A 25,435-nucleotide genomic window follows, 5' to 3' on the forward strand; every position below is an offset into this window, starting at 1 on the left:
ATTTTTTGAATGAGAAATGGATGAGAAGTGTTTTAGGGGAGAAGGGCTGATTGGTAGAAGGATGTCTTAGCGTAGCTATAGTCTTAGAGTGGGGGTCGATCTGCTAACACAAACCCCATGTTAATGATTTGAAATAAAAATATTTAAAAAGAAATCTCTGAATAAATATGTTATAGGGGATGGGGTGAAGGCAGAAGGATCTCTTAGAGTAGTTATAGTGTGATAGTGGGGGGCGGTTTGCGATTTTTGACCTTGCTAAGTTAGGGTTCAGAGCATTCTGCAGAGGTGCGTTGTCTGACAGCTGTTATTTGAAATTTTTGGTTTTCTATTTATTACTCTTAGTAAGTATGAATCATAGTTTTTTCTAGGTGTGTTTCGGCAGACGCCTGTGATTTGTAGTGTTTAGCTTTATACTTCCGGTTTGTTTTAGCTAAATTTCTGAGACTTTTGCAGGTGTGTGTTATCTGAAACATATTATTTAGGATGCTATTTGGGATTTTCAGAGCTAGGTTTCTTAGTCTCTCATAGGTGTGTGTTGTCTGAAACTTATGATTTGGGATGTGTAGTTTGCTATTTTTGACTTTGCTGAGTTAGATTTCTTAGCCTTTCATAGGTGTGTGTTGTCTGAAACTTATGATTTGGGATGTGTAGTTTACTATTTTGGACTTAGCTGAGCTATGTTTCTTAGTATTTCGTAGGTGTGTGTTGTCTGAAACTTATGATTTGCGATGTGTAATTTGCTATTTCCGGATTTTATGAGCTAGGTCTCCTAGTATTTCGTAGGTGTGGGTTATCTGAAACCTATGATTTGGGATCTTTAGTTTAAAATATCCTGCTTTTCTGAGTTAGATTTCTTAGCCTTTCATAGGTATGTGTTGTCAGAAAATTAAGATTTGGGATGTGTAGTTTGCTTTTTGGACTTTTCAGAGCTATGATTCTTAGTCTCTCATAGGTGTGTGTTGTCTGAAACCTACAATTTGGGGTGGATAGTTTGCTATTTCTGGCTTTTCAGAGCTATGTTTCTTAGTCTCTCTTAGGTCTGTGTTGTCTGAAACCTACAATTTGGGGTGTATAGTTTGCTATTTCAGGCTTTTATGAGCTAGGTCTCCTAGTATTTCATAGGTGTGTGTTGTCTGAAACTTATGATTTGGGGTATTTTAATTACTATTTTGGGCTTTTCTTAGCCAGATTTTTTAGTATTTCGTAGGTGTGTGTTGTCTGAAACTTATGATTTGGGATGTGTAGTTTGCTATTTTTGACTTTGCTGAGTTAGATTTCTTAGCCCTTCGTAGGTGTGTGTTGTCTGAAACTTATGATTTGAGATGTTTAATTTGCTATTTCTGGCTTTGCTGAGCTAGGTTTATTAGTATTTCGTAGGTGTGTGTTGTCTGAAACTTATGATTTGAGATGTGTAATTTGCTATTTCCGGCTTTTATGAGCTAGGTCTCCTAGAATTTCGTAGGTGTGTGTTGTCTGAAACTTATGATTTGGGGTATGTAAATTACTATTTCGGGCTTTTCTGAGCTAAGTTTTCTTAGTATTCCATAGGTTATATGTGTTTAAAAACGTTGATTTTGGGTGCTTAATTTGATTTTTTTTAGTGTTATGAATATATTTTCTTATTTTTTGTTTGGGTTGTGTTTCATGGAAATTAGTGTTGGATAGGAGTAGTGTTCAAGATACGGCAACAATGAGCTAGGTCCCCTCGTCTATTATAATAGTGAGTTATCCGTAAATTTTGTTTTTGTTTATTTAAAGTCCTATTGCGGGCTTTTTTGAACTAAGGTTTCTTAGTATTTCGTAGGTGTGTGTTGTCTGAAACTTATGATTGGGAGCATGTAAGTTTATATTTCCAACTTTTCTGAGCCGGTTTTCTTAGTACTTTGTAGGTGTTGGTTGTCTGAAACTTTTGACTTTCTGTGGTTATTCTACAATTTCTAGCATTTATGAACAAGATTTCCTAGTCTTTCGCAGGTATGTGTTGTCTGAAACCTATAAAAATAAACTATTTCCGTAAAATCTGAGCTAATAAGGGTTTTTGACCGTAAACTCTAGTTTTGTGTAAGAAAATTATGGAAAATACACTTCGTTGACTCATAGGTGAAACTTAAGTCCAGTTATGGATAGAAAAATAAACTATTTCTATAAAATCTGAGCTAATAAGGGTTTTTGACCGTAAACTCTAGTTTTCTTGCAAGAAAATTATGGAAAATACAATTCTCTGGTTCAAATGTGAAACTTAAGTCCAGTTATGGATCGAAAAATAAACTATTTCTGTAAAATCTGAGCTAATAAGGGTTTTTGACCGTAAACTCTAGTTTTTTGCCAGAAAATTATGGAAAATACAATTCTCTGGTTCATATGTGAAACTTAAGTCTATTTTTGGATCGAAAAATAAAACTATTTCCGTAAAATCTAAGCTAATAAGGGTTTTTCACCATAAACTCCAGTTTTTTGTAAGAGAATTATGGCAAATACAATTCTCTAGTTCAAATGTGAAACTTAAGTCCAGTTTTGGATACTCATAATGATGAGGACTGATGGTTCTAATTCAATTTTTTTTTCATAAAAACAAACTATTTTTTAAAACCTCGAAATTATTCAACTTTATTTTTTTTTTTTTTTTGTACTTATCTTAAAATGACAAAATATGCTTACGGATCTAACAATTGTACTCTATGATTGGTCAGAGACAAGATGTGGCTTTCCTACTGGTATTCTATGTCCGGTTATCGACACTACCTAGTCTATTGCATGTATTAAATCAGTATCATACGATCCAATTCGCGAATGTTATCACCGACACATTCATATCAAACTATTCTTGGCTCAGGGCAATTGTCCAAAAAAATCAGAACCCGCTATTGATAGCACATACTTCAAAGAAATGGAACAGTGGATAAAGCATGGGTGATCGACAGATTTTCCCACAAAATCATTCCTAAATACGCAATTTGACAATCTCTAGTTTTCGATTAAAAAAAAACAACAACCATACTCTCAAAACGTGTTTGGCCACTTTATAGGTAAAGGATTGGTCGCTTTTTGAAATGTACATGCTCTGGAAAGGTGTCAAGGAACGTAATCCACCCAAATAGCACAAAAAGGAACATAAAGTAAGCAAATCCATAAGTACATGCTCTGGAAAGGTGCCAAGGAACGTGAAGTAAGCAAATAGCACAGGAAGGAACATAGAGGGAGCAAATCCATAAGTACATGCTCTAGAAAGGTGCCAAGGAACGTAATCCACCCAAATAGCACAGGAAGGAACATAATCCAAGCAAATCCATAAGTACATGCTCTGGAAAGGTGCCAAGGAACGTGCTTCAAGCAAATAGCATGGTAATTCCTATAGCTTCAAGCAAATTCATTATAAGCATTCTGCTCATAATATTTGTAGGCATGGATATATAACGAGTCGGAGATAATAGGCTTAGGACTGTCTTTGCAGGATTTCGACTCTTGTTGATAGAAGAGCATCGCCAAGTGCTGAAAACCATGGTGTGACAAAGAATAGGGCCAGGATTGGGCAAAGCGTCCCTTCATACTGTAGGTCCTAGGGACTTCTTACTGACCGGTTCTGAGCCCGCATAAAGCGCTTTGGAAACACTTTGTAAAGCGCTTCGTAAGCGCTTTGTAAACCCAAGACTGACAGGATCAATACAAGATACTAGGCCATATAGGAGTGCTGTTATTGATTTTAAAAGTAAAAATCACCATCTGATAGTGTCTAGGGTTAATTTAAAGTTGAAATTTCGGAAGAGTAACTACCTACCGGGAAGTTATGATGTTAGTAGATTCCAGGATAAGAATTTGAGATGAACTTTTCAGGAACAGTTGAATACTATTCGTTAGGACTGCAGTTAGGAATATTAGTGAAAAGGCTTTTTGTTTAATAGTGAGGAGAAGGGACTTGTACAAGAATAATATGAGCGATGGATCATATGAAAGAAAAAGGAATGTAATGAAAGTGGAGAAAGCATTATAATATGAACTAAGGAGGTGTGAAGTGGAGAGAATAGATGAAATTGCCGAGGATCTAGAAAATGCAGCTATATGGCATATTAATAAAATATTGTACTGGCGTGTTAATAAATTGAGAGAGAGTAGTCAATCCCGACATGTCCCCGTTAAAGATAACAACGGAACCACAATTAGTGATAAGGAAAGGCTTAAAGAAAGATGGGCAGAACAATTTGAGAACGTGCTAAACCGAGATAGAGTTGCAGGAAAAGATATAGAGGAAAACGAAAAAGTTTGTGATACCTTGGATGTGAAGGAAGATTTGTTTTGTGAGGAAGAACTAGCGACAGTACTAAAAGGATTAAAAAATAATAAGTCTCCAGGTGCTGATTGTGTGTTAAATGAGTTTCTTAAATATGGTGGCTCTGAGGTTAGAACTAAGTTTCTGAAGATTATGAATATATTTTTTGAAAAAGGGGAAGTAGCTAACGATTTTAGGAAAACCTTAATTAAACCACTGTTTTATTGATCTCTGTGATTCTGGTCTCTGTCGGTAGCAAATTACTTAATAATATGATATTTTTTAAACTGAGAGATGCTGTAGACAAAGCTTTAAGAGAAAAACAGTGCGGTTTCAGAAAAGGTAGAGGATATTCTAACCAAATTTTCCCTCTTAGGTTAATAATTGAGAAGTGTCTGAGTTGTCAAACACCTTTGGTCCTCAGTTATATAGATTATGAGCAAGCGTTCGATTCTGTTGATAAATGAGCATTAGCAAAGGTCTTACCCTTGTTTGGTATACCAGACATAAACATTAAAGTAATCAGTGCTATATACGAGAATAACACTGCTGCGGTTAAGGTAGGAAATGAGGTTAGCAGCTGGTTTTGTATTAAATCAGGAGTTAAGCAGGGTTATGTTTTATCTCACTTTACATAGATCATTTTGATGGATTTGTCTTAAGAAGCACAAGAAAGGCATTATGAGACCATGGAATCAAATGGCGAGGAAAAAGTAGTAGAATGGGGGGTACCAGCGCGGACAGGGCTCCTTATATGGGCATAGAATACTGACGGGGCTCCATATATGGGCATGGAATCCCTAGGGAGAATGATTGCGTAATCGGTCAATGACCTGTTTTTCCAAGGTCGATTTATTTGATGTTTCTATGTGTAATAACTCCGGAACGAAGGTTGCACATGCGCATTGAATTCTAACGGGAACAATGTTATTGATCTAGGACTCGAGGGGGAAGTGAATTCCCGAGAACTTGATTGCGTAATTAAAGTGTGTCAACAACAACAACATCGACCTTGACATTCGCTGAGAGCGTGCACTTACAACAACAACAACATCGACCTTGGAACACCTGTGCTGTCGACCTCAATTCACCTATCGTGAATCAATAATTCCCCTTAGAAACAACAAATTAATGTCCCCTTTCTTGACAGATCAATCAACCAATGACATCATCTGTCAGACTTTAAAAATTTTCGCATAGAAACGATTCTCCAGGAATAGATCCAAGTCATTAATGTCATTGCCTCGGAAACAACTCTTTTGGTCGAACTCTAAAGGATATTAATAGCCAAAGGCCATGGAAACAATTCTCCAAGAAACATCTTAGCGATGAATTGTTTTAGCGCGGGAATCAGGTTTCTTATTAATTTGAAATGCATTAGCGCAGAGATGCCAAAAACAAAAGGAACACGCTGAATTACGTTTAGGGATTATTTGGGCGAAACTGTTTTTGACAGGTTATGGGATTATTTCGGCGAAACAGTTAGAGACATTTTAAATGATGATTTTTGAAGAGATTTTAGAAGAGAATTTAATGGTGAAACTCTGTGGTCGTTATAATACACAAGTTTCATTTGAACAGTGTTGTGAGGTCCTCTATCCCAACCCCAAAGGGTTCCAATCCTCCTACCTCAACCCCAAAGGAAGACTCCGGTCCGCCAAGGCCCCCCACGCTCCCAAAGGGCCACCGGCGCCCCCAAAGGCCCACCCAGACCCCCAAAGGCCATCCCCGGGCCCCCCAAAGGCCCATCGAGCTCCCAAAGGACCAACGGGGTCCCAAAGGTCCTCCAACGGTCCCCAAATGTCCCCCAGGCCCCCAACTGTCCCCCCGGACCCCCAAAGGCCCTCCCTGTGCCCCAAAGGCCCGCCCTGTGCCCCAAAGGCCCACCCAGTGCCCCCCAAGGCCCTCCCCCGGCCCCCAAAGGTCCCCCGGACCCGAGAAGCGCTGCCAGGCTGCGCCGTGGGCCCGAACAGGGCCACAGGATGTGCCGCAGGGATGCGCCACGGGTCAGAGAAGTAACAAAGAGGGTGTGCCGCAGGGAGGCACCGCAGGAAAGCACCGCAGGATGCACCGCAGGGATGCACCGCAAAAAAAAAGTAAACTACAAATTAAAAATTTCGACATGTTATCCCTCAAACGCTCTCCTCAGACCCCCAAAGGCCCTCCCCTGGTCCTCAAAGGTCCCCCGGGCTCCCAAAGGGCCAACCGGCCCCCAAGGGTCCCCCGGACCCCCAAAGGTCCACCCCCGGTCCCCAAAGGTCCACAGGGCACCCAAAGGCCCACCCCCCGTCCCCAAACGTCCCCCGGGCTCCCAAAACACCCCTCAATCCTCAAGGGCCCCCGGATCCCCAAACGCCCTCCCTGTGCCCCAAAGGTCCTCCCCCGGTCCCCATACATGGACACAAAAACTTACACAAACACAAAAACTTACACACACACACAAAAACATAAACACACACATGAAAACTTGAAAAAACACACGAAAACTTACACACACACGACAAAACTTACACACACACACAAAAAAACATACACACACACACACACACACAAACAGAAAAACAAGCACACGACAACATACAACAACATAAAAACTTAAATGCACACAAAAACTTACACACACACACACACACAAAACTTACACACACACACACACACGAAAACACACACACACACCCCAAAAATTATACACACACAAAAACTAAAACACACACACACACACACCTACACAAAAACTTAAAAATGAGCACAAAAAAAACACACACATACAAACACACAAAATTACACACACACACACACACACACACACACGAAAAATTACACAAACGCGCAAAAACTAACAAACACAGAAACTTACACACACACACACACACACACACACACACAAAAACCCACACACACAAAAAAAAAACACACACAAAAACATACACAAACACAAACACACACACACACAAACAAACACACACACACAAAAAACATACATCCACACACAAAAGCTTAGACACACAAAAACTTACACACACACGCACAAAAACTTAGACCCACACGCAAAAACTTGCATGCACACAAAAACTTACATGCACACAAGTATATATATATATATATATATATATATATATATATATATATATATATATATATATATATATATATATATATATATATATATATATTTTACTCTTAGGGCACTGAAATCAATACTATATAGGTCTGAGTTCTGTTGCGAAAACACACAAAAGTTAGAAAAAATACAAAATATTCCTTTATTACCTCTGCAATACGGGTAAAAATGAAGAATTCATACACATTTTCAACTAGCTAAGGGTAAGTGTTTTAAATATGAGCCGTTCTGTTGCGAAAACACACAAAAGTTAGAAAAAATACAAAATGTTCCTTTATTACCTCTGCATAACGAGTAAAAATGAAGAATTCATACAAATTTTCAACTAGCTAAAGGTTAAATGTTTTAAATATGAGCCATTATATAGCGTAAACACAAAAAAGAAAGAAAAAAGGAAAATTGTAAAAATATTAAATAAGCCCTTATAGTAAAAATTTATTATTAATAAACATATTATACTCGCTAAGGGTGAGTGTTTTAAATATGAGCCATTCTGTTGCAAAAACACACAAAAGTTAGAAAAAATACAAAATATTCCCTTATTACCTCTGCAATACGGCTAAAAATGAAGAATTCATACACATTTTCAACTAGCTAAGGGTAAATGTTTTAAATATGAGCCATTCTATTGCGAAAACACACAAAAGTTAGAAAAAATGCAAAATGTTAAATTATTACCTCTGCATTAAGGTTAAAAATTTAGAATTCTTACACATTTTCACCTAGCTAAAGGTATTATTAAATTACGATTAGCCTTTATTGTGCGAAACCACACAAAAGTTAGAAAAAATGCAAAAAGTTAATTATATAAAAATTAATAACGTCTAAAATGAAGTATAAAAAAACTATTACAGAAGTATCATGGTCAAAGTTTTATTAATTTTACCTAATATTTAGTTAAACAAAAAAAGTTAGAAGAAATGCAAAATGTTCCTTTATTACCTCTGCATTACGGGTAAAAATGAAGAATTCATACACATTTTCAACTAGCTAAGGGTGAGTGTTTTAAATATGAACCATTCTGTTGCGAAAACACACAAAAGTTAGAAAAAATACAAAATATTCCTTTATTACCTCTGCAAAACGGCTAAAAATGAAGAATTCATACGCATTTTCAACTAGCTAAGGGTAAGTGTTTTAAACATGAGCCATTCTGTTGCGAAAACACACAAAAGTTAGAAAAAATACAAAATATTCCTTTATTACCTCTGCAAAACGGCTAAAAATGAAGAATTCATAAATATTTTCAACTAGCTATGGGTAAGTGTTTTAAATATGAGCCATTCTGTTGCGAAAACACACAAAAGTTAGAAAAAATACAAAATGTTCCTTTATTACCTCTGCAAAATGGCTAAAAATGAAGAATTCATACACATTTTCAACTAGCTAAGGGTAAGTGTTTTAAATATGAGCCATTCTGTTGCGAAAACACACAAAAGTTAAAAAAAATACAAAATATTCCTTTATTACCTCTGCAAAACGGATAAAAATGAAGAATTAATACACATTTTCAACTAGCTAAGGGTAAGTGTATTAAATATGAGCCATTCTGCTGCGAAAACACAATAATCGACAAAAAAATACTAAATATTCCTGTATTACCTCTGCAAAACGGGTAAAAATGAAGAATTCATACAAATTTTCAACTTGCTAACGGTAAGTATTTTAAATATGAACCATTCTATTGCGAAAACACAAAAATGTTTTAAAAAAAGCAAAATGTTCCTTTATTACCTCTGCAATACGGCTAAAATGAAGAATTCATAAACATTTTCAACTAGCTAAGGGTAAATGTTTTAAATATGAGCCATTCTGTTGAGAAAACACACAAAAGTTAGAAAAAATAAAAAAAAATACATAATTAAATAAGAACAAAGTCAAAAATAGTATAATAAAAAAAAATATTCAAATAGATTAGGGTCAGTGTTTTAATTATGATACATTCTGTTGTGAAAACACACGAAAGTTAGAAAAAATACAAAATAATCCTTTATAACCTCTGCAAAACGGCTAAAAATCAAGAATTATTACAAATTTTAAAATAGATAAGGGTAAGTGTTTTAATATGAGCCAGTCTGTTGCGAAAACACAAAAAAGTTAGAAAAAATACAAAATGTTCCTTCATTACCTCTGCAATACGGGTAAAAATGAAGAATTCATACACATTTTCAACTATCTAAGGGTCAATGTTTTATGTTTTAGATATTATATTGAGTAAACACACAAAAGTGTTAAAAAATGCAAACTGTTAGTTATTTAAATCTGCATTACGGCAAAAATTTATGACTTAATAATAAAATTAAACTAGCTAAGTTAAAATTTTTTAAATATGAGCCATTCTATTGCGAAAACACACAAAAGTTGGAAAAAATGCAAAATGTTCCTTTATTACCTCTGCAATACTGGTAAAAATGAAGAATTCATTCACATTTTCAACTAGCTAAGGGTAAGTGTTTTAAATATGAACTATTCTATTGCGAAAACACGCAAAAGTTAGAAAAAATGCAAAAATTCCGTTATTACCTCTGCAAAACGGCTAAAATTGAAGAATTCATACATATTTTCAACTAGCTAAGGTTGAGTTTTTTAAATATGAGCCATTCTATTGCAAAAACACGCAAAAGTTAGAAAAAATACAAAATATTCCTTTATTACCTCTGCAAAACGGCTAAAAATGAAGAATTCATACACATTTTCAACTAGCTAAGGGTAAGTGTTTTAAATATGAGCCATTCTGTTGCGAAAACACACAAAAGTTAGAAAAAATACAAAATGTTCCTTTATGACCTCTGCAAAATGGCTAAAAATGAAGAATTCATACACATTTTCAACTAGCTAAGGGTAAGTGTTTTAAATATTATCCATTCTGTTGCGAAAACACACAAAAGTTATAAAAAATACAAAATATACAAATATTAGATCAAAAAAACGGCTAAAAATTAAGAATTCATACACATTTTCAACTAGCTAAGTGTAAGTGTTTTAAATATGAGCCATTCTGTTGCGAAAACAGACAAAAGTTAGAAAAAATACAAAATAGTCCTTTATTACCTCTTCAAAACGGGTAAAAATGAAGAATTCATACACATTTTGAACTAGCGAAGGGTAAGTGTTTTAAATATGAGCCAGTCTTTTTAGACAACACACAACCGTGATAAAAAATTCACACTAGTCCATTAGTACCTCTGAAAAACGGCTAAAAATGAAGAATTCATACACATTTTCAACTAGCTAAGGGTAAGTGTTTTAAATATGAGCTATTCTGTTGCGAAAACACACAAAAGTTAGAAAAAATACAAAATATTCCTTTATTAAATCTTAAATACTTCTAAAAATGAATAATTAATAAACAATTTCAAATATATAATGTTAATTTTTTTAAATATGTTCCATTCTGTTGATAAAACACAAACTAGATAGAAAAAAATAAAAATATTCCTTTATTACCTCTGAAAATCGTCTATAAATGAAGAATTCATACACATTTTCTACTAGCTAAGGTTAAGTGTTTTAAATATGAGCCATTCTGTTGCGAAAACACACAAAAGTTAGAAAAAATACCAAATATTCCTTTATTACCTCCGCAAAACGGCTAAAAATGAAGAATTCATACACATTTTCAACTAGCTAAGGGTAAGTATTTTAAATATGAGCCATTCTGTTGCGAAAACACACAAAAGTTAGAAAAAATACAAAATATTCCTTTATTACCTCTGCAAAACGGCTAAAAATGAAGAATTCATACACATTTTCAACTAGCTAAGGGTAAGTGTTTTAAATATGAGCCATTCTGTTGCGAAAACACACAAAAATAAAAAAAAATACAAAAAATTCATTTATTACATCTGCAAAACGGCTAAAAATGAAGAATTCATACACATTTTCAACTAGCTAAGGGTAAGTGTTTTAAATATGAGCCATTCTGTTGCGAAAACACACAAAATTTAGAAAAAATACAAAATATTCACAAACAACAAAAGTACGAAGAACAAAAGGGGAAATCTTTTTGTAAGACAGTGGAGATATCTTTTTGAAATATGAAAATGTGTATGAATTCTTCATTTTTAGCCGTATTGCAGAGGTAATAAAGGAATATTTTGTATTTTTTCTAACTTTTGTGTGTTTTCGCAACAGAATGGCTCATATTTAAAACACTTACCCTTAGCTAGTTGAAAATGTGTATGAATTCTTCATTTTTAGCCGTTTTTCAGAGGTAATAAAGGAATATTTTGTATTTTTTCTAACTTTTGTGTGTTTTCGCAACAGAATGGCTCATATTTAAAACACTTACCCTTAGCTAGTTGAAAATGTGTATGAATTCTTCATTTTTAGCCGTTTTGCAGAGGTAATAAAGGAATATTTTGTATTTTTTCTAACTTTTGTGTGTTTTCGCAACAGAATGGCTCATATTTAAAACACTTACCCTTAGCTAGTTGAAAATGTGTATGAATTCTTCATTTTTAGCCGTTTTGCAGAGGTAATAAAGGAATATTTGTATTTTTTCTAACTTTTGTGTGTTTTCGCAACAGAATGGCTCATATTTAAAACACTCACCCTTAGCTAGTTGAAAATATGTATTAATTCTTCATTTTTATCCGTATTGCAGAGGTAATACCGTAATATTTGTATTTTTTATAACTTTTTTGTGTTTTCGCAATAGAATGGTTAATATTTAAAACATTTACCCTTTAGCTAGTTGAAAATGTGTATGAATTCTTCATTTTTACCCGTATTGCAGAGGTAATAAAGGAACATTTTGCATTTTTTATAACTTTTGTGTGTTTTCGCAATAGAAAGGCTCATATTTAAAAGATTTACCCTTAGCTAGTTGATAATGTGTATGAATACTTCATTTTTAGCAGTATAGAAGAGCTAATAAAGGAATATTTTGTATTTTTTCTAACTTTTGTGTGTTTTCGCAACAGAATATCTCATATTTAAAACACTTACCCTTAGCTAGTTGAAAATGTGTATGAATTCTTCATTTTTACCCGTATTGCAGAGGTAATGAAGGAATATTTTTGTATTTTTTCTAACTTTTGTGTGTTTTCGCAACAGAATGGCTCATATTAAAACACTTACCCTTAGCTAGTTGAAAATGTGTATGAATTCTTCATTTTTAGCCGTTTTGCAGAGGTAATAAAGGAATATTTTGTATTTTTTCTAACTTTTGTGTGTTTTCGCAACAGAATGGCTCATATTTAAAACACTTACCCTGAGCTAGTTGAAATTTTGTATTAATTATTAATTTTTACACTTATTTCAGATTTTTTATATGATTATTTTGTATTTTTTCGATCTTGTTTTTTATTTATCACCCTTTTGGATCTTTTTTAATACACTTACCCTTAGCTAGTTGAAATTGTGTTTGAATTATTCATTTTTAGCCGTATTGCAGTTGTAATAAATAAACATTTTGCATTTTTTCTAACTTTTGTGTTTTCACAATATAACGGCTCATATATAAAACATTTACCCTTAGCTAGTTGAAAATGTGTATGAATTCTTAAATTTTACCAATTTTGCTGAGCTAATAAAGGAATAGTTTGCATTTTTTATACCTTTTGTGTGTTTTCGCAACATAATGGCTCATATTTAAATAACTTACCCTTAGATAGTAGAAAATGTGAATGACTTATACATTTTGAGCCGTATTGCAGAGGTAAGAAAGGAAGATTTTGTATTTTTTCTAACTTTTGTGTGTTTTCGCAACAGAATTGCTCATATGTAAAAAACTCACCCTTAGCTAGTTGAAAATGTGTATGAATTCCTCATTTTTAGCCGTATTGCAGAGTTAATAAAGGAACATATTGCATTTTTTCTAACTTTTGTGTGTTTACGCAATAGAATGGCTCATATTTAAAATATTTACCCTTTATCTAGTTGAAGATCTGTATGAATTCTTCATTTTTAGCCGTATTGCAGAGGTAATAAACGAATATTTTGTATTTTTTCTAACTTTTGTGTGTTTTCGCAACAGAATATCTCATATTTAAAACACTTACCCTTAGCTAGTTGAAAATGTGTATGAATTCTTCATTTTTAGCCGTATTGCAGAGGTAATAAAGGAACATTTTGCATTTTTTCTAACTTTTGTGTGTTTACGCAATAGAATGGCTCATATTAAAACACTTACCCTTAGCTAGTTGAAAATTTGTATGAATTCTTCATTTATAGCCGTATTGCAGAGGTAATAAAGGAACATTTTGTATTTTTTCTAACTTTTGTGTGTTTTCGCAATAGAATGGCTCATATTTAAAACATTTACCCTTAGCTAGTTGAAAATGTGTATGAATTCTTCATTTTTAGCCGTTTTGCAGAGGTAATAAAGGATTATTTTGTATTTTTTCTAACTTTTGTGTGTTTTCACAACAGAATGGCTCATATTTAAAACACTTACCCTTAGCTAGTTGAAATTGTGTATGAATTCTTCATTTTCATCTGTTTTGCAGAGGTAATAAAGGAACATTTTGTATTTTCTCTAACTTTTGTGTGTTTTCGCAATAGAATGGCTCATATTTAAAACACTTACCCTTAGCTAGTTGAAAATGTGTAAGAATTCTTCATTTTTAGCCGTTTTGCAGTGGTAATAAAGTAATATATTGAAATTATTATAAGTATTGTTTGTTTTCGCAACAGAATGGTTCATATTAAAAACACTTACCCTTAGCTAGTTGAAAATGTGTATGAATTCTACATTTTTAGCCGTTTTGCAGAGGTAATAAAGGAATATTTTGTATTTTTTCTAACTTTTGTGTGTTTTCGCAACAGAATGGCTCATATTTAAAACACTTACCCTTAGCTAGTTGAAAATGTGTATGAATTCTTCATTTTTAGCCGTTTTGCAGAGATAATAAAGGAATATTTTGTATTTTTTCTAACTTTTGTGTGTTTTCGCAACAGAATGGCTCATATTTAAAACACTTACCCTTAGCTAGTTGAAAATGTGTATGAATTCTTCATTTTTAGCTATTTTGCAGAGGTAATAAAGGAATATTTTGTATTTTTTCTAACTTTTGTGTGTTTTCACAACAGAATGGCTCATATTTAAAACACTTACCCTTAGCTTGTTGAAAATGTGTATGAATTCTTCATTTTTAGCCATTTTGCATAGGAAATAAAGGAATATTTTGCATTTTTTCTAACTTTTGTGTGTTTTCGCAACAGAATGTCTATTATTTAAAACACTTTCCCTTAGATTGTTGAAATTTTGTATGAATTCTTAATTTTTACTCATATTGCAGAGGTAATAAAGGAATATTTTGTATTTTTTCTAACTTTTGTGTGTTTTCGCAACAGAATGGATCATATTTAAAAAATTTAACCTTAGCTAGGTGAAAATGTGTATGAATTCTTCATTTTTACCCGTAATGCAGAGGTAATAAAGGAATATTTTGTATTTTTTCTAACTTTTGTGGGTTTTCGCAACAGAATGGCTCATATTTAAAACACTTACCCTTAGCTAGTTGAAAATGTGCATTAATTCTTCATTTTTAGCCGTATTGCAGAGGTAGTAAAGGAAGAGTTTTTATTTTTTCTAACTTTTGTGTGTTTTCGCAAAAGAATGGCTCACATTTAAAACACTCACCCTTAGGTAGTTGAAAATGTGTATGAATTCTTCATTTTTAGCCGTATTGCAGATTTAATATATTATATTTTTGCATTTTTTCAAAGTTTTGTGTTATTACGAAATAGTATGGCTAATATTAAAAACATTTACCCTTTAGCTAGTTGAAGATCTGTATGAATTCTTCATTTTTAGCCGTAATGCAGAGATAAAACCGGAATATATTGCATTTTTTCTAAATTTTGTGTGTTTTCGCAACAGAATGGCTCATATTTAAAACACTTACCCTTAGCTAGTTGAAAATGTGTATGAATTCTTCATTTTTACCTGTATTGCAGAGGTCATAAAGGAATATTTTGCATTTTTTCTAACTTTTGTGTGTTTTCGCAATAGAATGGCTCATATTTAAAACATTTACCCTTTAGCTAGTTGAAAATGTGTATGAATTCTTCATTTTTAGCGGTAGTGAAGAGGTAAAACACTAAAAATATTTATTTTTTCTAACTTTTGTGTGTTTTCTCAACAGAATGGCTCATATTTAAAACACTTACCCTTAGCTAGTTGAAAATATGTATGAATTCTTCATTTTTAGCCGTATTGCAGAGGTAATAAAGGAATATTTTGTTTTTTTTCTAACTTTTGTTTGTTTTCGCAACCGAACTCAGACCTATATAGTATTGATTTCAGTGCCCTAAGAGTAAAGTATATATATATATATATATATATATATATATATATATATATATATATATATATATATATATATATATATATATATATATATATATATATATATATATATATATATATATATATATATACTTGTGTGCATGTAAGTTTTTGTGTGCATGCAAGTTTTTGCGTGTGGGTCTAAGTTTTTGTGTGTGTGTGTGTAATTTTTTATTTGTATTATCTTTTGTTTGGTTTGGTATTTTTTTTTTGTGTTTTTGTAAGTTTGTGTGTGTGTGTGTGTGTGTAAGATTTTGTTTGTTCAAGTTTTTTTTGTGTGTGTGTGTATTTTTTTGTGTGTGTGTGTGTGTGTGTGTGTGTAAGTTTTTTTTTGTGTTATTTTTGGCGTGTGTGTAAGTTTTGGTGTGTGTGTGTGTAAGTTTTGTGTGTGTGTGTGTGTGTGTGTGTAAGTTTTTGTGTGTGTGTGTGTGAGTTTTTTTTGTGTTATTGTTTCAGTTTTTTTGTGTGTGTGTGTGTGTTTGTAATTTTGTGTGTGTGTGTAAGTTTTGGCGTGTGGGTGTGAGTTTTAGTGTGTGTGTGTGTGTGTGTAAGTTGTGTATGTGTGTGTGTGTGTAAGTTTTTGTGTGAATGTATGTTTTTGTGTGCATGTAAGTTTTTGTGTGCTTGTGTAAGTTTTTGTGTGTGTGTGTGTGTATGGTTTTGTGTGTGTGTGTGTAAGTTTTGGCGTGTGTGTGTAAGTTGTGGTGTGTGTGTGTAAGTTTTCGTGTGTGTGTGTAAGTTTTTGTGTGTGTTTGTAAGTTTTTGTGTGTGTGTAAGTTTATTTGTGCATGTATGGGGACCTGGGGAGGGCATTTGGGGCCTAGGGAGGGCTTTTGGGGATCCGGGGACCCTTGAGGATTGAGTGGTCTTTTGGGAGCCCGGGGGACCTTTGGGGACCAGGGGAGGGCCTTTGGGAGCCCAGTGGACCTTTGGGGACCGGGGGAGGACCTTTGGGGGTCCGGGGACCCTTGGGGGCCGGTTGGCCCTTTGGGAGCCCGGGGGACCTTTGAGGACCAGGGGAGGGCCTTTGGGGGTCTGAGGAGAGCGTTTGGGGGATAACATTTCGAAATTTTTACTTTTAGTTTACTTTTTTTTGCGGCGCATCCCTGCGGCGCATCCTGCGGCACTTTCCTGCGGTGCCTTCCTGCGGCGCATCCCCTGCGGCACTTTCCTGACCCGCGGCGCATCCTTGCGGCACATCCTGCGGCACTTTCCTGGCCCACGGCGCATCCCGGCGGCGCTTCTCTGGTCCGGGGGACCTTTGGGGGCCGGGGGAGGGCCTTTGGGGGCACAGGGAGGGCCTTTGGGGCCCAGAGAGGGCCTTTGGGGGTCCGGGGGGACAGTTAGGGGCCTGGGGGACATTTGGGGACCGGTGGAGGACCTTTGGGACCCCGTTGGTCCTTTGGGAGCTCGATGGGCCTTTGGGGGGCCCGGGAATGGCCTTTGGAGGTCTGGGTGGGCCTTTGGGGGCGCCAGTGGCCCTTTGGGAGCTGGGGGGGCCTGTGAGGACCGGGGGCTTCCTTCGGGGTTGGGGTAGGAGGATTGGAACCCTTTGGGGTTGGGTTAGATACCTCACAACACTGTTCAAATGAAACTTGTGTATTATAACGACCACAGAGCTTCACCATTAAATCCTCTTCCAAAATCTCTTCAAAAATCTTCTTTTAAAATGTCTCTAAGTGTTTCGCCGAAATAATTCCATAACCTGTCTAAAACAGTTTCGCCCAAATAATCCCTAAACGTAATTCAGCGTGTTCCTTTTGTTTTTGGCATCTCTGCGCTAATGCATTTCAAATTAATAAGAAACCTGATTCCCGCGCTAAAACAATTCATCGCTAAGATGTTTCTTGGAGATTTGTTTCCATGGCCTTTGGCTATTAATATCCTTTGGAGTTCGACCAAAAGCGTTGTTTCCGAGGCAAAGACATTAATGACTTGGATCTATTCCTGGAGAATCGTTTCTATGCGAAAATTGTTAAAGTCTGACAGATGATGTCATTGGTTGATTGATCTGTCAAGAAAAGGGAAATTAATTTGTTGTTTCTAAGGGGAATTATTGATTCACGATAGGTGAATTGAGGTCGACAGCACAGGTGTTCCAAGGTCGATGTTGTTGTTGTTGTAAGTGCACGCTCTCAGCGAATGTCAAGGTCGATGTTGTTGTTGTTGACACACTTTGATTTCGCAATCAAGTTCTCGGGAATTCACTTCCCCCTCGAGTCCTAGATCAATAACATTGTTCCCGTTAGAATTCAATGCGCATGTACAACCTTCGTTCCGGAGTTATTACACATAGAAACATCAAATAAATCGACCTTGGAAAAAGAGGTCATTGACCGATTACGCAATCATTCTCCCTAGGGATTCCATGCCCATATATGGAGCCCCGTCAGTATTCTATGCCCATATAAGGAGCCCTGTCCGCGCTGGTACCCCCCATTCTACTAAAAGTATCATGGACTTTGTTTATGCTGATGATTTAAGCACCCTAGATCAAAATTTGAGCAAAATTAATGAACTTTTAGTGGTTTTGCGAGTTCAGGGTGCTAGAATGGGTATGAAAATAAATATTAAGAAGACTGAGTCACTAAGGCCAGGAATAAGTGAAAATTGACGGTGACGTTGGGTAACTAAAGGATTGATCAAATGAACAGCTTCACTTACGTTGGTAGCATTGTTAGTAAAGACGGTGGGAGTAGTGAAGATTTTAAAAGTAGAATAGCCAAGGCTCAGGGTATTTTTTCACAGTTAATTTTTTTTAAGAATAGGACGATAAGTCTGCAAACCAAGATTAGAATATTGGAAGCTACAGTGATGACAGTGGTTAAATATGGCTCGGAAGCATGAGTGCTCCGAAAAGCGGATGAAGCTTTGCTAGATGTTTTCCAAAGAAATTGGCAACATATTATTCTGGGTACCCGGCTGACTGATCGTATTTCAAACAGTAGGCTGCACGAAAAGTGTGGTTCAATAGCGCTTTCTAGAGTTATAATGAGAAGAAGGTTGAAACTGCTTGGGCACGTTCTGCAGATGAAGGATGACAGATTGCCAAAGATTGTCCTTTTTGGCCAACGTTCTAGGGCTAAACGGAAAGCAGGTGGTCCGCGTTAAGGATCGTAGGATGCCAGACAGAAAGATTTAAGGGAAACGGGAACTCCCTGGGAGGTTGTAAAGAGGGATGCTTTGAAGAGATTGGGATGGAGGAAGAGCGTGCGTAGCTGTGTTGGCCTCTGGTGTTTTGGTGCTGCGGTGATTTGTTAGTAGTAGCAGTAGTAGGCTAGCATTGAATATTACAAACATTTTAATCGCAAATACTAAATTATTGAAAACATCAGTGCCAGCGCGGATGAATTACGGTTTCTGCCAATTTTTAATATGGAAGTGTTCCGGAGGAATTATTCGGGGGCTATTCTCCGCGTGTTTTGATTTCAGGGAAAAAATTTTCCCAGAAATGGACATTTCTGGAGTGATCGAGAAACGGATTAGAGATTAAAGTCTTATTCAAATGAAAGAATGCTAAGGATAATTTTTCAGGCTAAATCGTCCGCAAGCACTTTTACATAGGAGGGATTCTCAGTGAGGATGGAACTACCTGGAGGGAATTTGACGGGGGGGGAGGTTTACTTTACGTTGGATGAAATTTACCCGAAGGAGATTTCCGTGGGGAGGGGGGAGGATTGCCCCCTCCGCACAGGAGGGGTGTCTCCTCCTTTGTATCTTGATCTTTACGCTAAGGTTTTATCGTTTGTCCCACTTTTTTAAGAGCGTTTACTGAAACACGGGGGCTTTTTAATTAGAATAGGAAGTTTTTTTTTAAAAATACTAACAGCTTTAGCGTAAAGAGTAAGGTAATGAGGAGGGGGCAACCCTTCATATAAGAAATAAATCTTCCAAAATTAATTTGCAAATTTTGTTTCAATTTTTAATGTACGGTGAGCTAAATTTGAACCTGCATTAGTTGAAAAACGTTGATATATTAAATAAAAAAAAAACAAGTATATTTAACTGAAAGTAAGGAGTAACATTAAAACTGAAAACGAACAGAAATTATTCCGTATATGAAAGGGGTTGTCCGCTCCTCAACGCCTAACTCTTTACGCTAAAGCTCTAGTTGTATTAAAAAGTGGAATTGTGACAAAGAGTCAAACTTTATTGCAAAGAGCGAGGCGTTGGGGAGGGAACAGCACCTTTCATATACGGAATAAGTTCTTTTCGTTTTAAGCTTTAGTGTCGTTCCTTACTTTCAGTTAAAAAAATTGTTTTTTTTTCATTTAATCAAAAAGAAAGGCCTATTGCCTATTGCTTACACAAAGCATTTATTATTGGGAAGTAAAAAGACATTTCTCGGAAGACAAATTTCTCTGGGGTAATTTTCAGTGGTGGGATGTGGGGAATCCCCCATCTTAAATACTTTGCTCTTTACGCTAAAGTCTGATTTTGTATCCTAATCCTTTACGAACAAAACATGTATTAAAAGGTTCGTTAAATTAGAATAACATAGCTTTCTGAACATTCTAAATAACGTCAGCGAAGAGCAAGGTATTGTGGAGGGGTTATCCTCCCCATATCGTAATAATTTCTGTTCATTTAAGATTTAATGTTGATCCTTACTTTCAGTTGAAAAAACTTGTTTTTGTTTTGTTTCATCACTCAAAGGCACAAACAATTATCAGGGGAAAACATTGAAATGCCGCTGATTTGTAATAGCCGAGTGGTTCGCTTTGGATGCGTGAGCTAATTACCTATAGGCGGTTGGAATTTCTCGTGTTAATTTCTGCGCGTTTTGAGTTTGACTCGGTTATTTATTGTGATTATTTGAAAAAAACTTTAATTTTCTAAAGAGTTAAAGAGGCTGAGTCACAAGTTCGAACTTTAAAACGTACAGGGATTAGGAGATACAGTTGGGGGGGGCTGCCACAACCACCCCCCCCACACCCCCAAACCCCCCGCTTCTGCAGCCTCTTTTGTTGAGATTTTTATTTTGGGGGTCTACCACCCCCCTCAACCCCCACTTTTTCCCTTGCAAAGAAATGCTTTGCAACACGAACGAAGTCTGCTTGAATTTTTTACCGTAAGAACATCCTATTGCATCTCTTTGATTAGAAACAATACTGAGCCTCTTTGCTGGATTTTTTACAGGAGATTTTTCCCTAACCGATAACAAGCTATAATGTGATGAACTTGGTACGACCAACTGATTGCAGGCTACATGACTTAAAAAACCTTAAGAAAAGAGGCTGCAAAAGCGGGGGTTTGGGGGCAGCAGCCCCCCAACTGTACCTCCTAATTCCTGTACGTTTTAAAGTTCGAACTTGTGACTCAGCCTCTTTAACTCTTTAGAAAACGTAGTTCTTTTCAAATAGTTTCTGCACGTTTTTGTACAGCTTATTACTTATTATTGCTTGACTAACTGTTAGCTGATCATGTCATGAGTTAAAGTTGGGGGGCTGCCCCCCCCAAATCCCCCGCTTTTGAAGATTCTTTTGTTAAGGCTTTTAGTTCCTGAATACTCAAATCAAATTCACAGTAATATTTTATTTTTTCAACTTTTCTTCGAGCATGCGGGTATACAGAATGTTATCAAAGCAGTGGAGACTTGCCTGTTAGCTGAAGGCCGACTGTGATATTCTTCTGGAGACGCTAGTTGAGCCGAAGGATTTAATAGATTGGATTTTGTTTTTTTTTAATTTAAACTTTAAATTTAAGAGATACTACTTTAAATTCAATATATAAAAATTCTACTCCGACGGGGAATCGAACCCAGATCTTCCACTTGACAGGCAGGAATACTGACCACTGTACCACCAGAGACTCATATAAATTATTTTTAGTCTCTGCAATCTATTTTCGACGCAAGCAAATACAAAGTAACATTTTTGTTTTTCGACAAAAAAAACTTCTGGGAAAGAGCTGGAAGTTTTGAAACCTTACAGTCGTTCGTTTCAGGTTAAGAGGATTAATTTGATCTAATTTGATAATGAAATACAATACTTACAGAAAATTCAAAAACTAACAAGGGCTATTATGGGAAAACGAGGTTTCTCGTAAATGTAAATTCGGGGGATAATTTTTTTGGTTGGAAAATATCAAAACGCCCTAACATGTTAATTTCCATTTCGAATGAGTCCTCATTCACCCGTATCCGTTACCAACTGTGGCCTGTAGGCGTGTCAGATAAAAAAAAAAAAACTTGATATTTGGTTTTTGGAAAAAAGGTAAGGAGTGATCGGATTGATCTGAAATTTTGAGGATAAGCTCCCAGGCCCTAGGAAAGCTTATTCTCTAAATTATAGCCAGATCTGACATCGTTAAAGGGGGGCTGTGGCGGGAAAATTTAACATGGGCTCTTATAGGAAAACGAGGTTTTTCGTAAATGTAAATTCGGGGGATAATTTTTTCGGTCTGTAAATCTCCCACTCCCTAACAGGTCGAATTCCACTTGGAATGAGTCCCCATTCACCAGGATCCGTTGCCAACTGTGGCCAGTACGCGTGGCTGATAAATTTTTTTTTTGATGAACAATAAGTGGCTATATTTGGTTTTTGGAAAATAGGGAAGGAGCGATAAGATTGAGTTGAAAATTTGAGGATAAGCTTCCAGGCTATAGCAAAGCTTATCCTCGAAATTTCAGCACGATTGGACAATGTAAAAGAGGGGCTGTGGCGGGAGGGTCGAAACTTCCGGCCCACTTTCCGCCATGAAGATAAAATCGGAGGGGGGGGTGAAATTTTGCATGTTTCTTAGTTTGAGCTTAGGGTACAAAATGCGACCACCGCCGTCTCTCTGCGACCGCTAGGACCGGAAATCGCTTAACTGAAGTGTGCCTCCTTGATTTCGGTTTGTTTTGGGCATTATTTATTTATTGATGGTGCTTTCTGGTAGTTTTCCGCTTGGTAGATTATTCGATTTTATTCGTTCTTATTTTTAGTTTAATGGAGTTCGTTACTTTTTTGAAAAACTGATTTTGTTATCCATATAACATTCACATAATAAAAAAGCACAGAAAAAAAACAACATCAATTAAGTGTTATCTGTACCTCATGCCCGGGCCATATTGTAGTGACGCTTATGGACAAAATCAATATGAAGATATAGTATTAGAAGACAACACTCGGGAACAAATTATTGCTGAAGTAAGCTTTTAAAACAAACATCCTGGCATTTTAATTTTCTGCTTCTGTAGTACAAGTGTGACATTAACATTAATTAAAAACATATTATTCATGAAACTTGGCATATATTTTATTCAAAGATGTAACAGGTTTTGCTTATGCATCAGTCTGTTGACTTCAATAATTGTTTACCTGATGTTAAGGGCACTCTAATACATTCTCCCAAGGAGAGGCTGTAGAAAATTCCTAGAGGGTGGTTGAAGTTTCAAGAAAATAAAAAAAAAAAACCCAGAAAGGCTTTATATATTTTTTTTATTTAAAAAGTAATTTGCACTGTATATTATGATCTTCCAAAGAATGAAGGCAGAAGGAGTGAAGTCTCTGTCTGGGTGCATTATCTCATATGAAGAAGGTCTGAAAAAGAGACCTTCAACACGAAACATTTTTGTTTTATTCTAACGTTCAATTACCTTCGGGACACGTTGCACTTCCCACTGTTACTCCATTCCATGAATACACAATAAGATCTTAGCCAAAGGTCACAAAAGGGGAGCGGAACCCAAATTGGCTGGTAACACATAGTTGCATTGCTAGGGGTGAGTTTGGGGGTAAACACTCCCGGCTCTCCAAATAAACTCCTGCACATATATCTGTTCCCAAAGGCCATAATAATTCCAAGGCAAAGACTATACAAATACTCACCCTTTCGATTTCATCCTCGTACCACCGTGGAATAACGTACTCATCTGGACAATAAAGACATTTTTGGCCATACAAGTAGTAATAAACCGCACCATGTTCTTCACTAAATTTCAAGTAAAAAAATACGAGAGTTGAAAATACAGATGTCCATTTATTGCCACATTCCTGGAAAGAATAAACAATAATTAAATGGTCGGTCAATCTCAAATTTGAACAAATCCATAAAATTGTGTTAAGAGTGCCAGGTAAGCATACTCCATGAGTTTCAAGGGCTAAAAGTATATAGATAGTGCTCAAAAATATATTTCACAAGTATTCTTGTTGTGAAGCCCTTTGTTCAACGCAACCACCAAAGAAGCAGAGCTTGTCCGTAGGCAGTGGCGACGTTGAGGGGGGCAAGGGAAGGGTACAATTGCCCCCCCACCAATAATTTGGAGAAAAAATATCAAGTAACTCTAAGACTGTTGATCGTTTTAATTTTCTACTTCGTTCTGTAGTTTGAGCAGATAACTTGTTTTAATTAATCCATCCTCTTTTTTAATAAAAAATGATCCTATGATCCTTAGCATAACACAAATGAAAATATACAAAATGTAAAAGAGAAGCTTACATTAAAATATGACGAAAACTATTTTTTTTAAACAGCCCTAGCATCATCATTGACGATGACATTAGTGATAACATCAGATCAGGACATGATGATGTTCTATTTTTAGAAAGGGGATTTTTTTTTTAGAAATGGTTTTTTTTTTTAAATACAAAGGGGGAGGTAATTTTCAAACTGTAAGTGTCATCTTTCACATCCGATTGGCATCCCTGGCAAGTTTTAATTAATACAAGGTTTCTACCATAATGCTGCCAAAAATTGTTCAGATTTACTGGATATTCTTAGTCAAACAATGCTCAACAAGTAAGTAAATAATTCACACAATTTTTTGAATACTTTAAATTAAAAATTCTGTCGCTATTTCAATTGTAATGAAAATTTCCCGGGGGGGTCTCCGTAGAGGAAAATTTCCGCAGGGGTGGAAAAAATTTACCCGCCGAGTTTTATCATTGGAGAAAACCCTTTTTTGCTTTTTTTAATTTTTTTTTCTAAAATAAAAAACAAACCAATGCACACGTTTTGGGTGCAATGTATCACTTTATGATTGCCTTACAAATCAAATTTATAAGAATCAATTCAATATAAAAAATTGTTTATTAATGAGCCCATAATTAGCAATTTATGATGTCCAAGTGTCCAACGCAGTCTTTCCATTCCAAAAATTTCAACCAAATTGCGTTTTTAGTGTGCCATACGGAACTTTACGATGGCCTTATCGAGTCTATGCATATGAAAAAACGATAATATATAAGAATTATCTTTTGCGAGTCCTTAAACGGCTCTCTATGTTCCAGTGCCTCGATAGGGACGAAGAAAAGTGAGATGACATATCACTGCTGCCCATGTAAAAAAGTGATTTTTTCTGTTGTTCATTGAAGGGGGTTGATATTTTTTTTGTATAAGGTTTCAACAATGGTAATTTAAAGGGTGTACTTTTTGATTTGCTAAGACATCATTTTCAATTCACATGCAAATGAATGATGCGATGCATAGGGATGCTGGAATAGTACATAGTTAAATTGCAAAATTTGTTCTCCTATGATTTTCTCAGGAGGTGAAGGAAGGGGAAAGGGAGTATACACTTTAATTTTTAATAAGCTATCAAAAATCTATCTAAAATGTTCTGGTAGCCCGCTAGCCCCATCCCTTGAGAGACGGCACAAAAAGTGCCTTTTTTCGTGCCATATGGCCCTTGCAGATGGCGGAATTTACATAAACCACGTATATATGATAAATAGCTCTTGAATGAGCTCTTAAGTATCTCTCTATGATGTTCTAGTAACCCACTAGGTCTGGAGAAAAGAAGAAAAACAAGATCATTTTAATGTTTTTT

At 35.6% G+C, this 25,435-nt stretch overlaps 1 protein-coding gene across 1 annotated transcript in view; it reads right to left on the bottom strand.

Annotated features, from left to right (window-relative positions):
• The window catches only part of LOC148949289 (uncharacterized), a 123,263-nt gene that overhangs the window by 17,073 nt on the left and 80,755 nt on the right, over positions 1–25,435 (bottom strand). Inside the window, exon 2 of the mRNA XM_089092913.1 lies at positions 23,496–23,660. Coding sequence (XP_088949039.1) covers positions 23,496–23,660 — 165 coding nt within the window. The remainder of the gene's footprint in view (positions 1–23,495; positions 23,661–25,435) is intronic.

The sequence above is a fragment of the Artemia sp. Qi Xiang Cuo genome, chromosome 8 (assembly GCF_049724085.1).
Source record: "Artemia sp. Qi Xiang Cuo chromosome 8, ASM4972408v1, whole genome shotgun sequence".
Classification (NCBI taxonomy): domain Eukaryota; kingdom Metazoa; phylum Arthropoda; class Branchiopoda; order Anostraca; family Artemiidae; genus Artemia; species Artemia sp. Qi Xiang Cuo.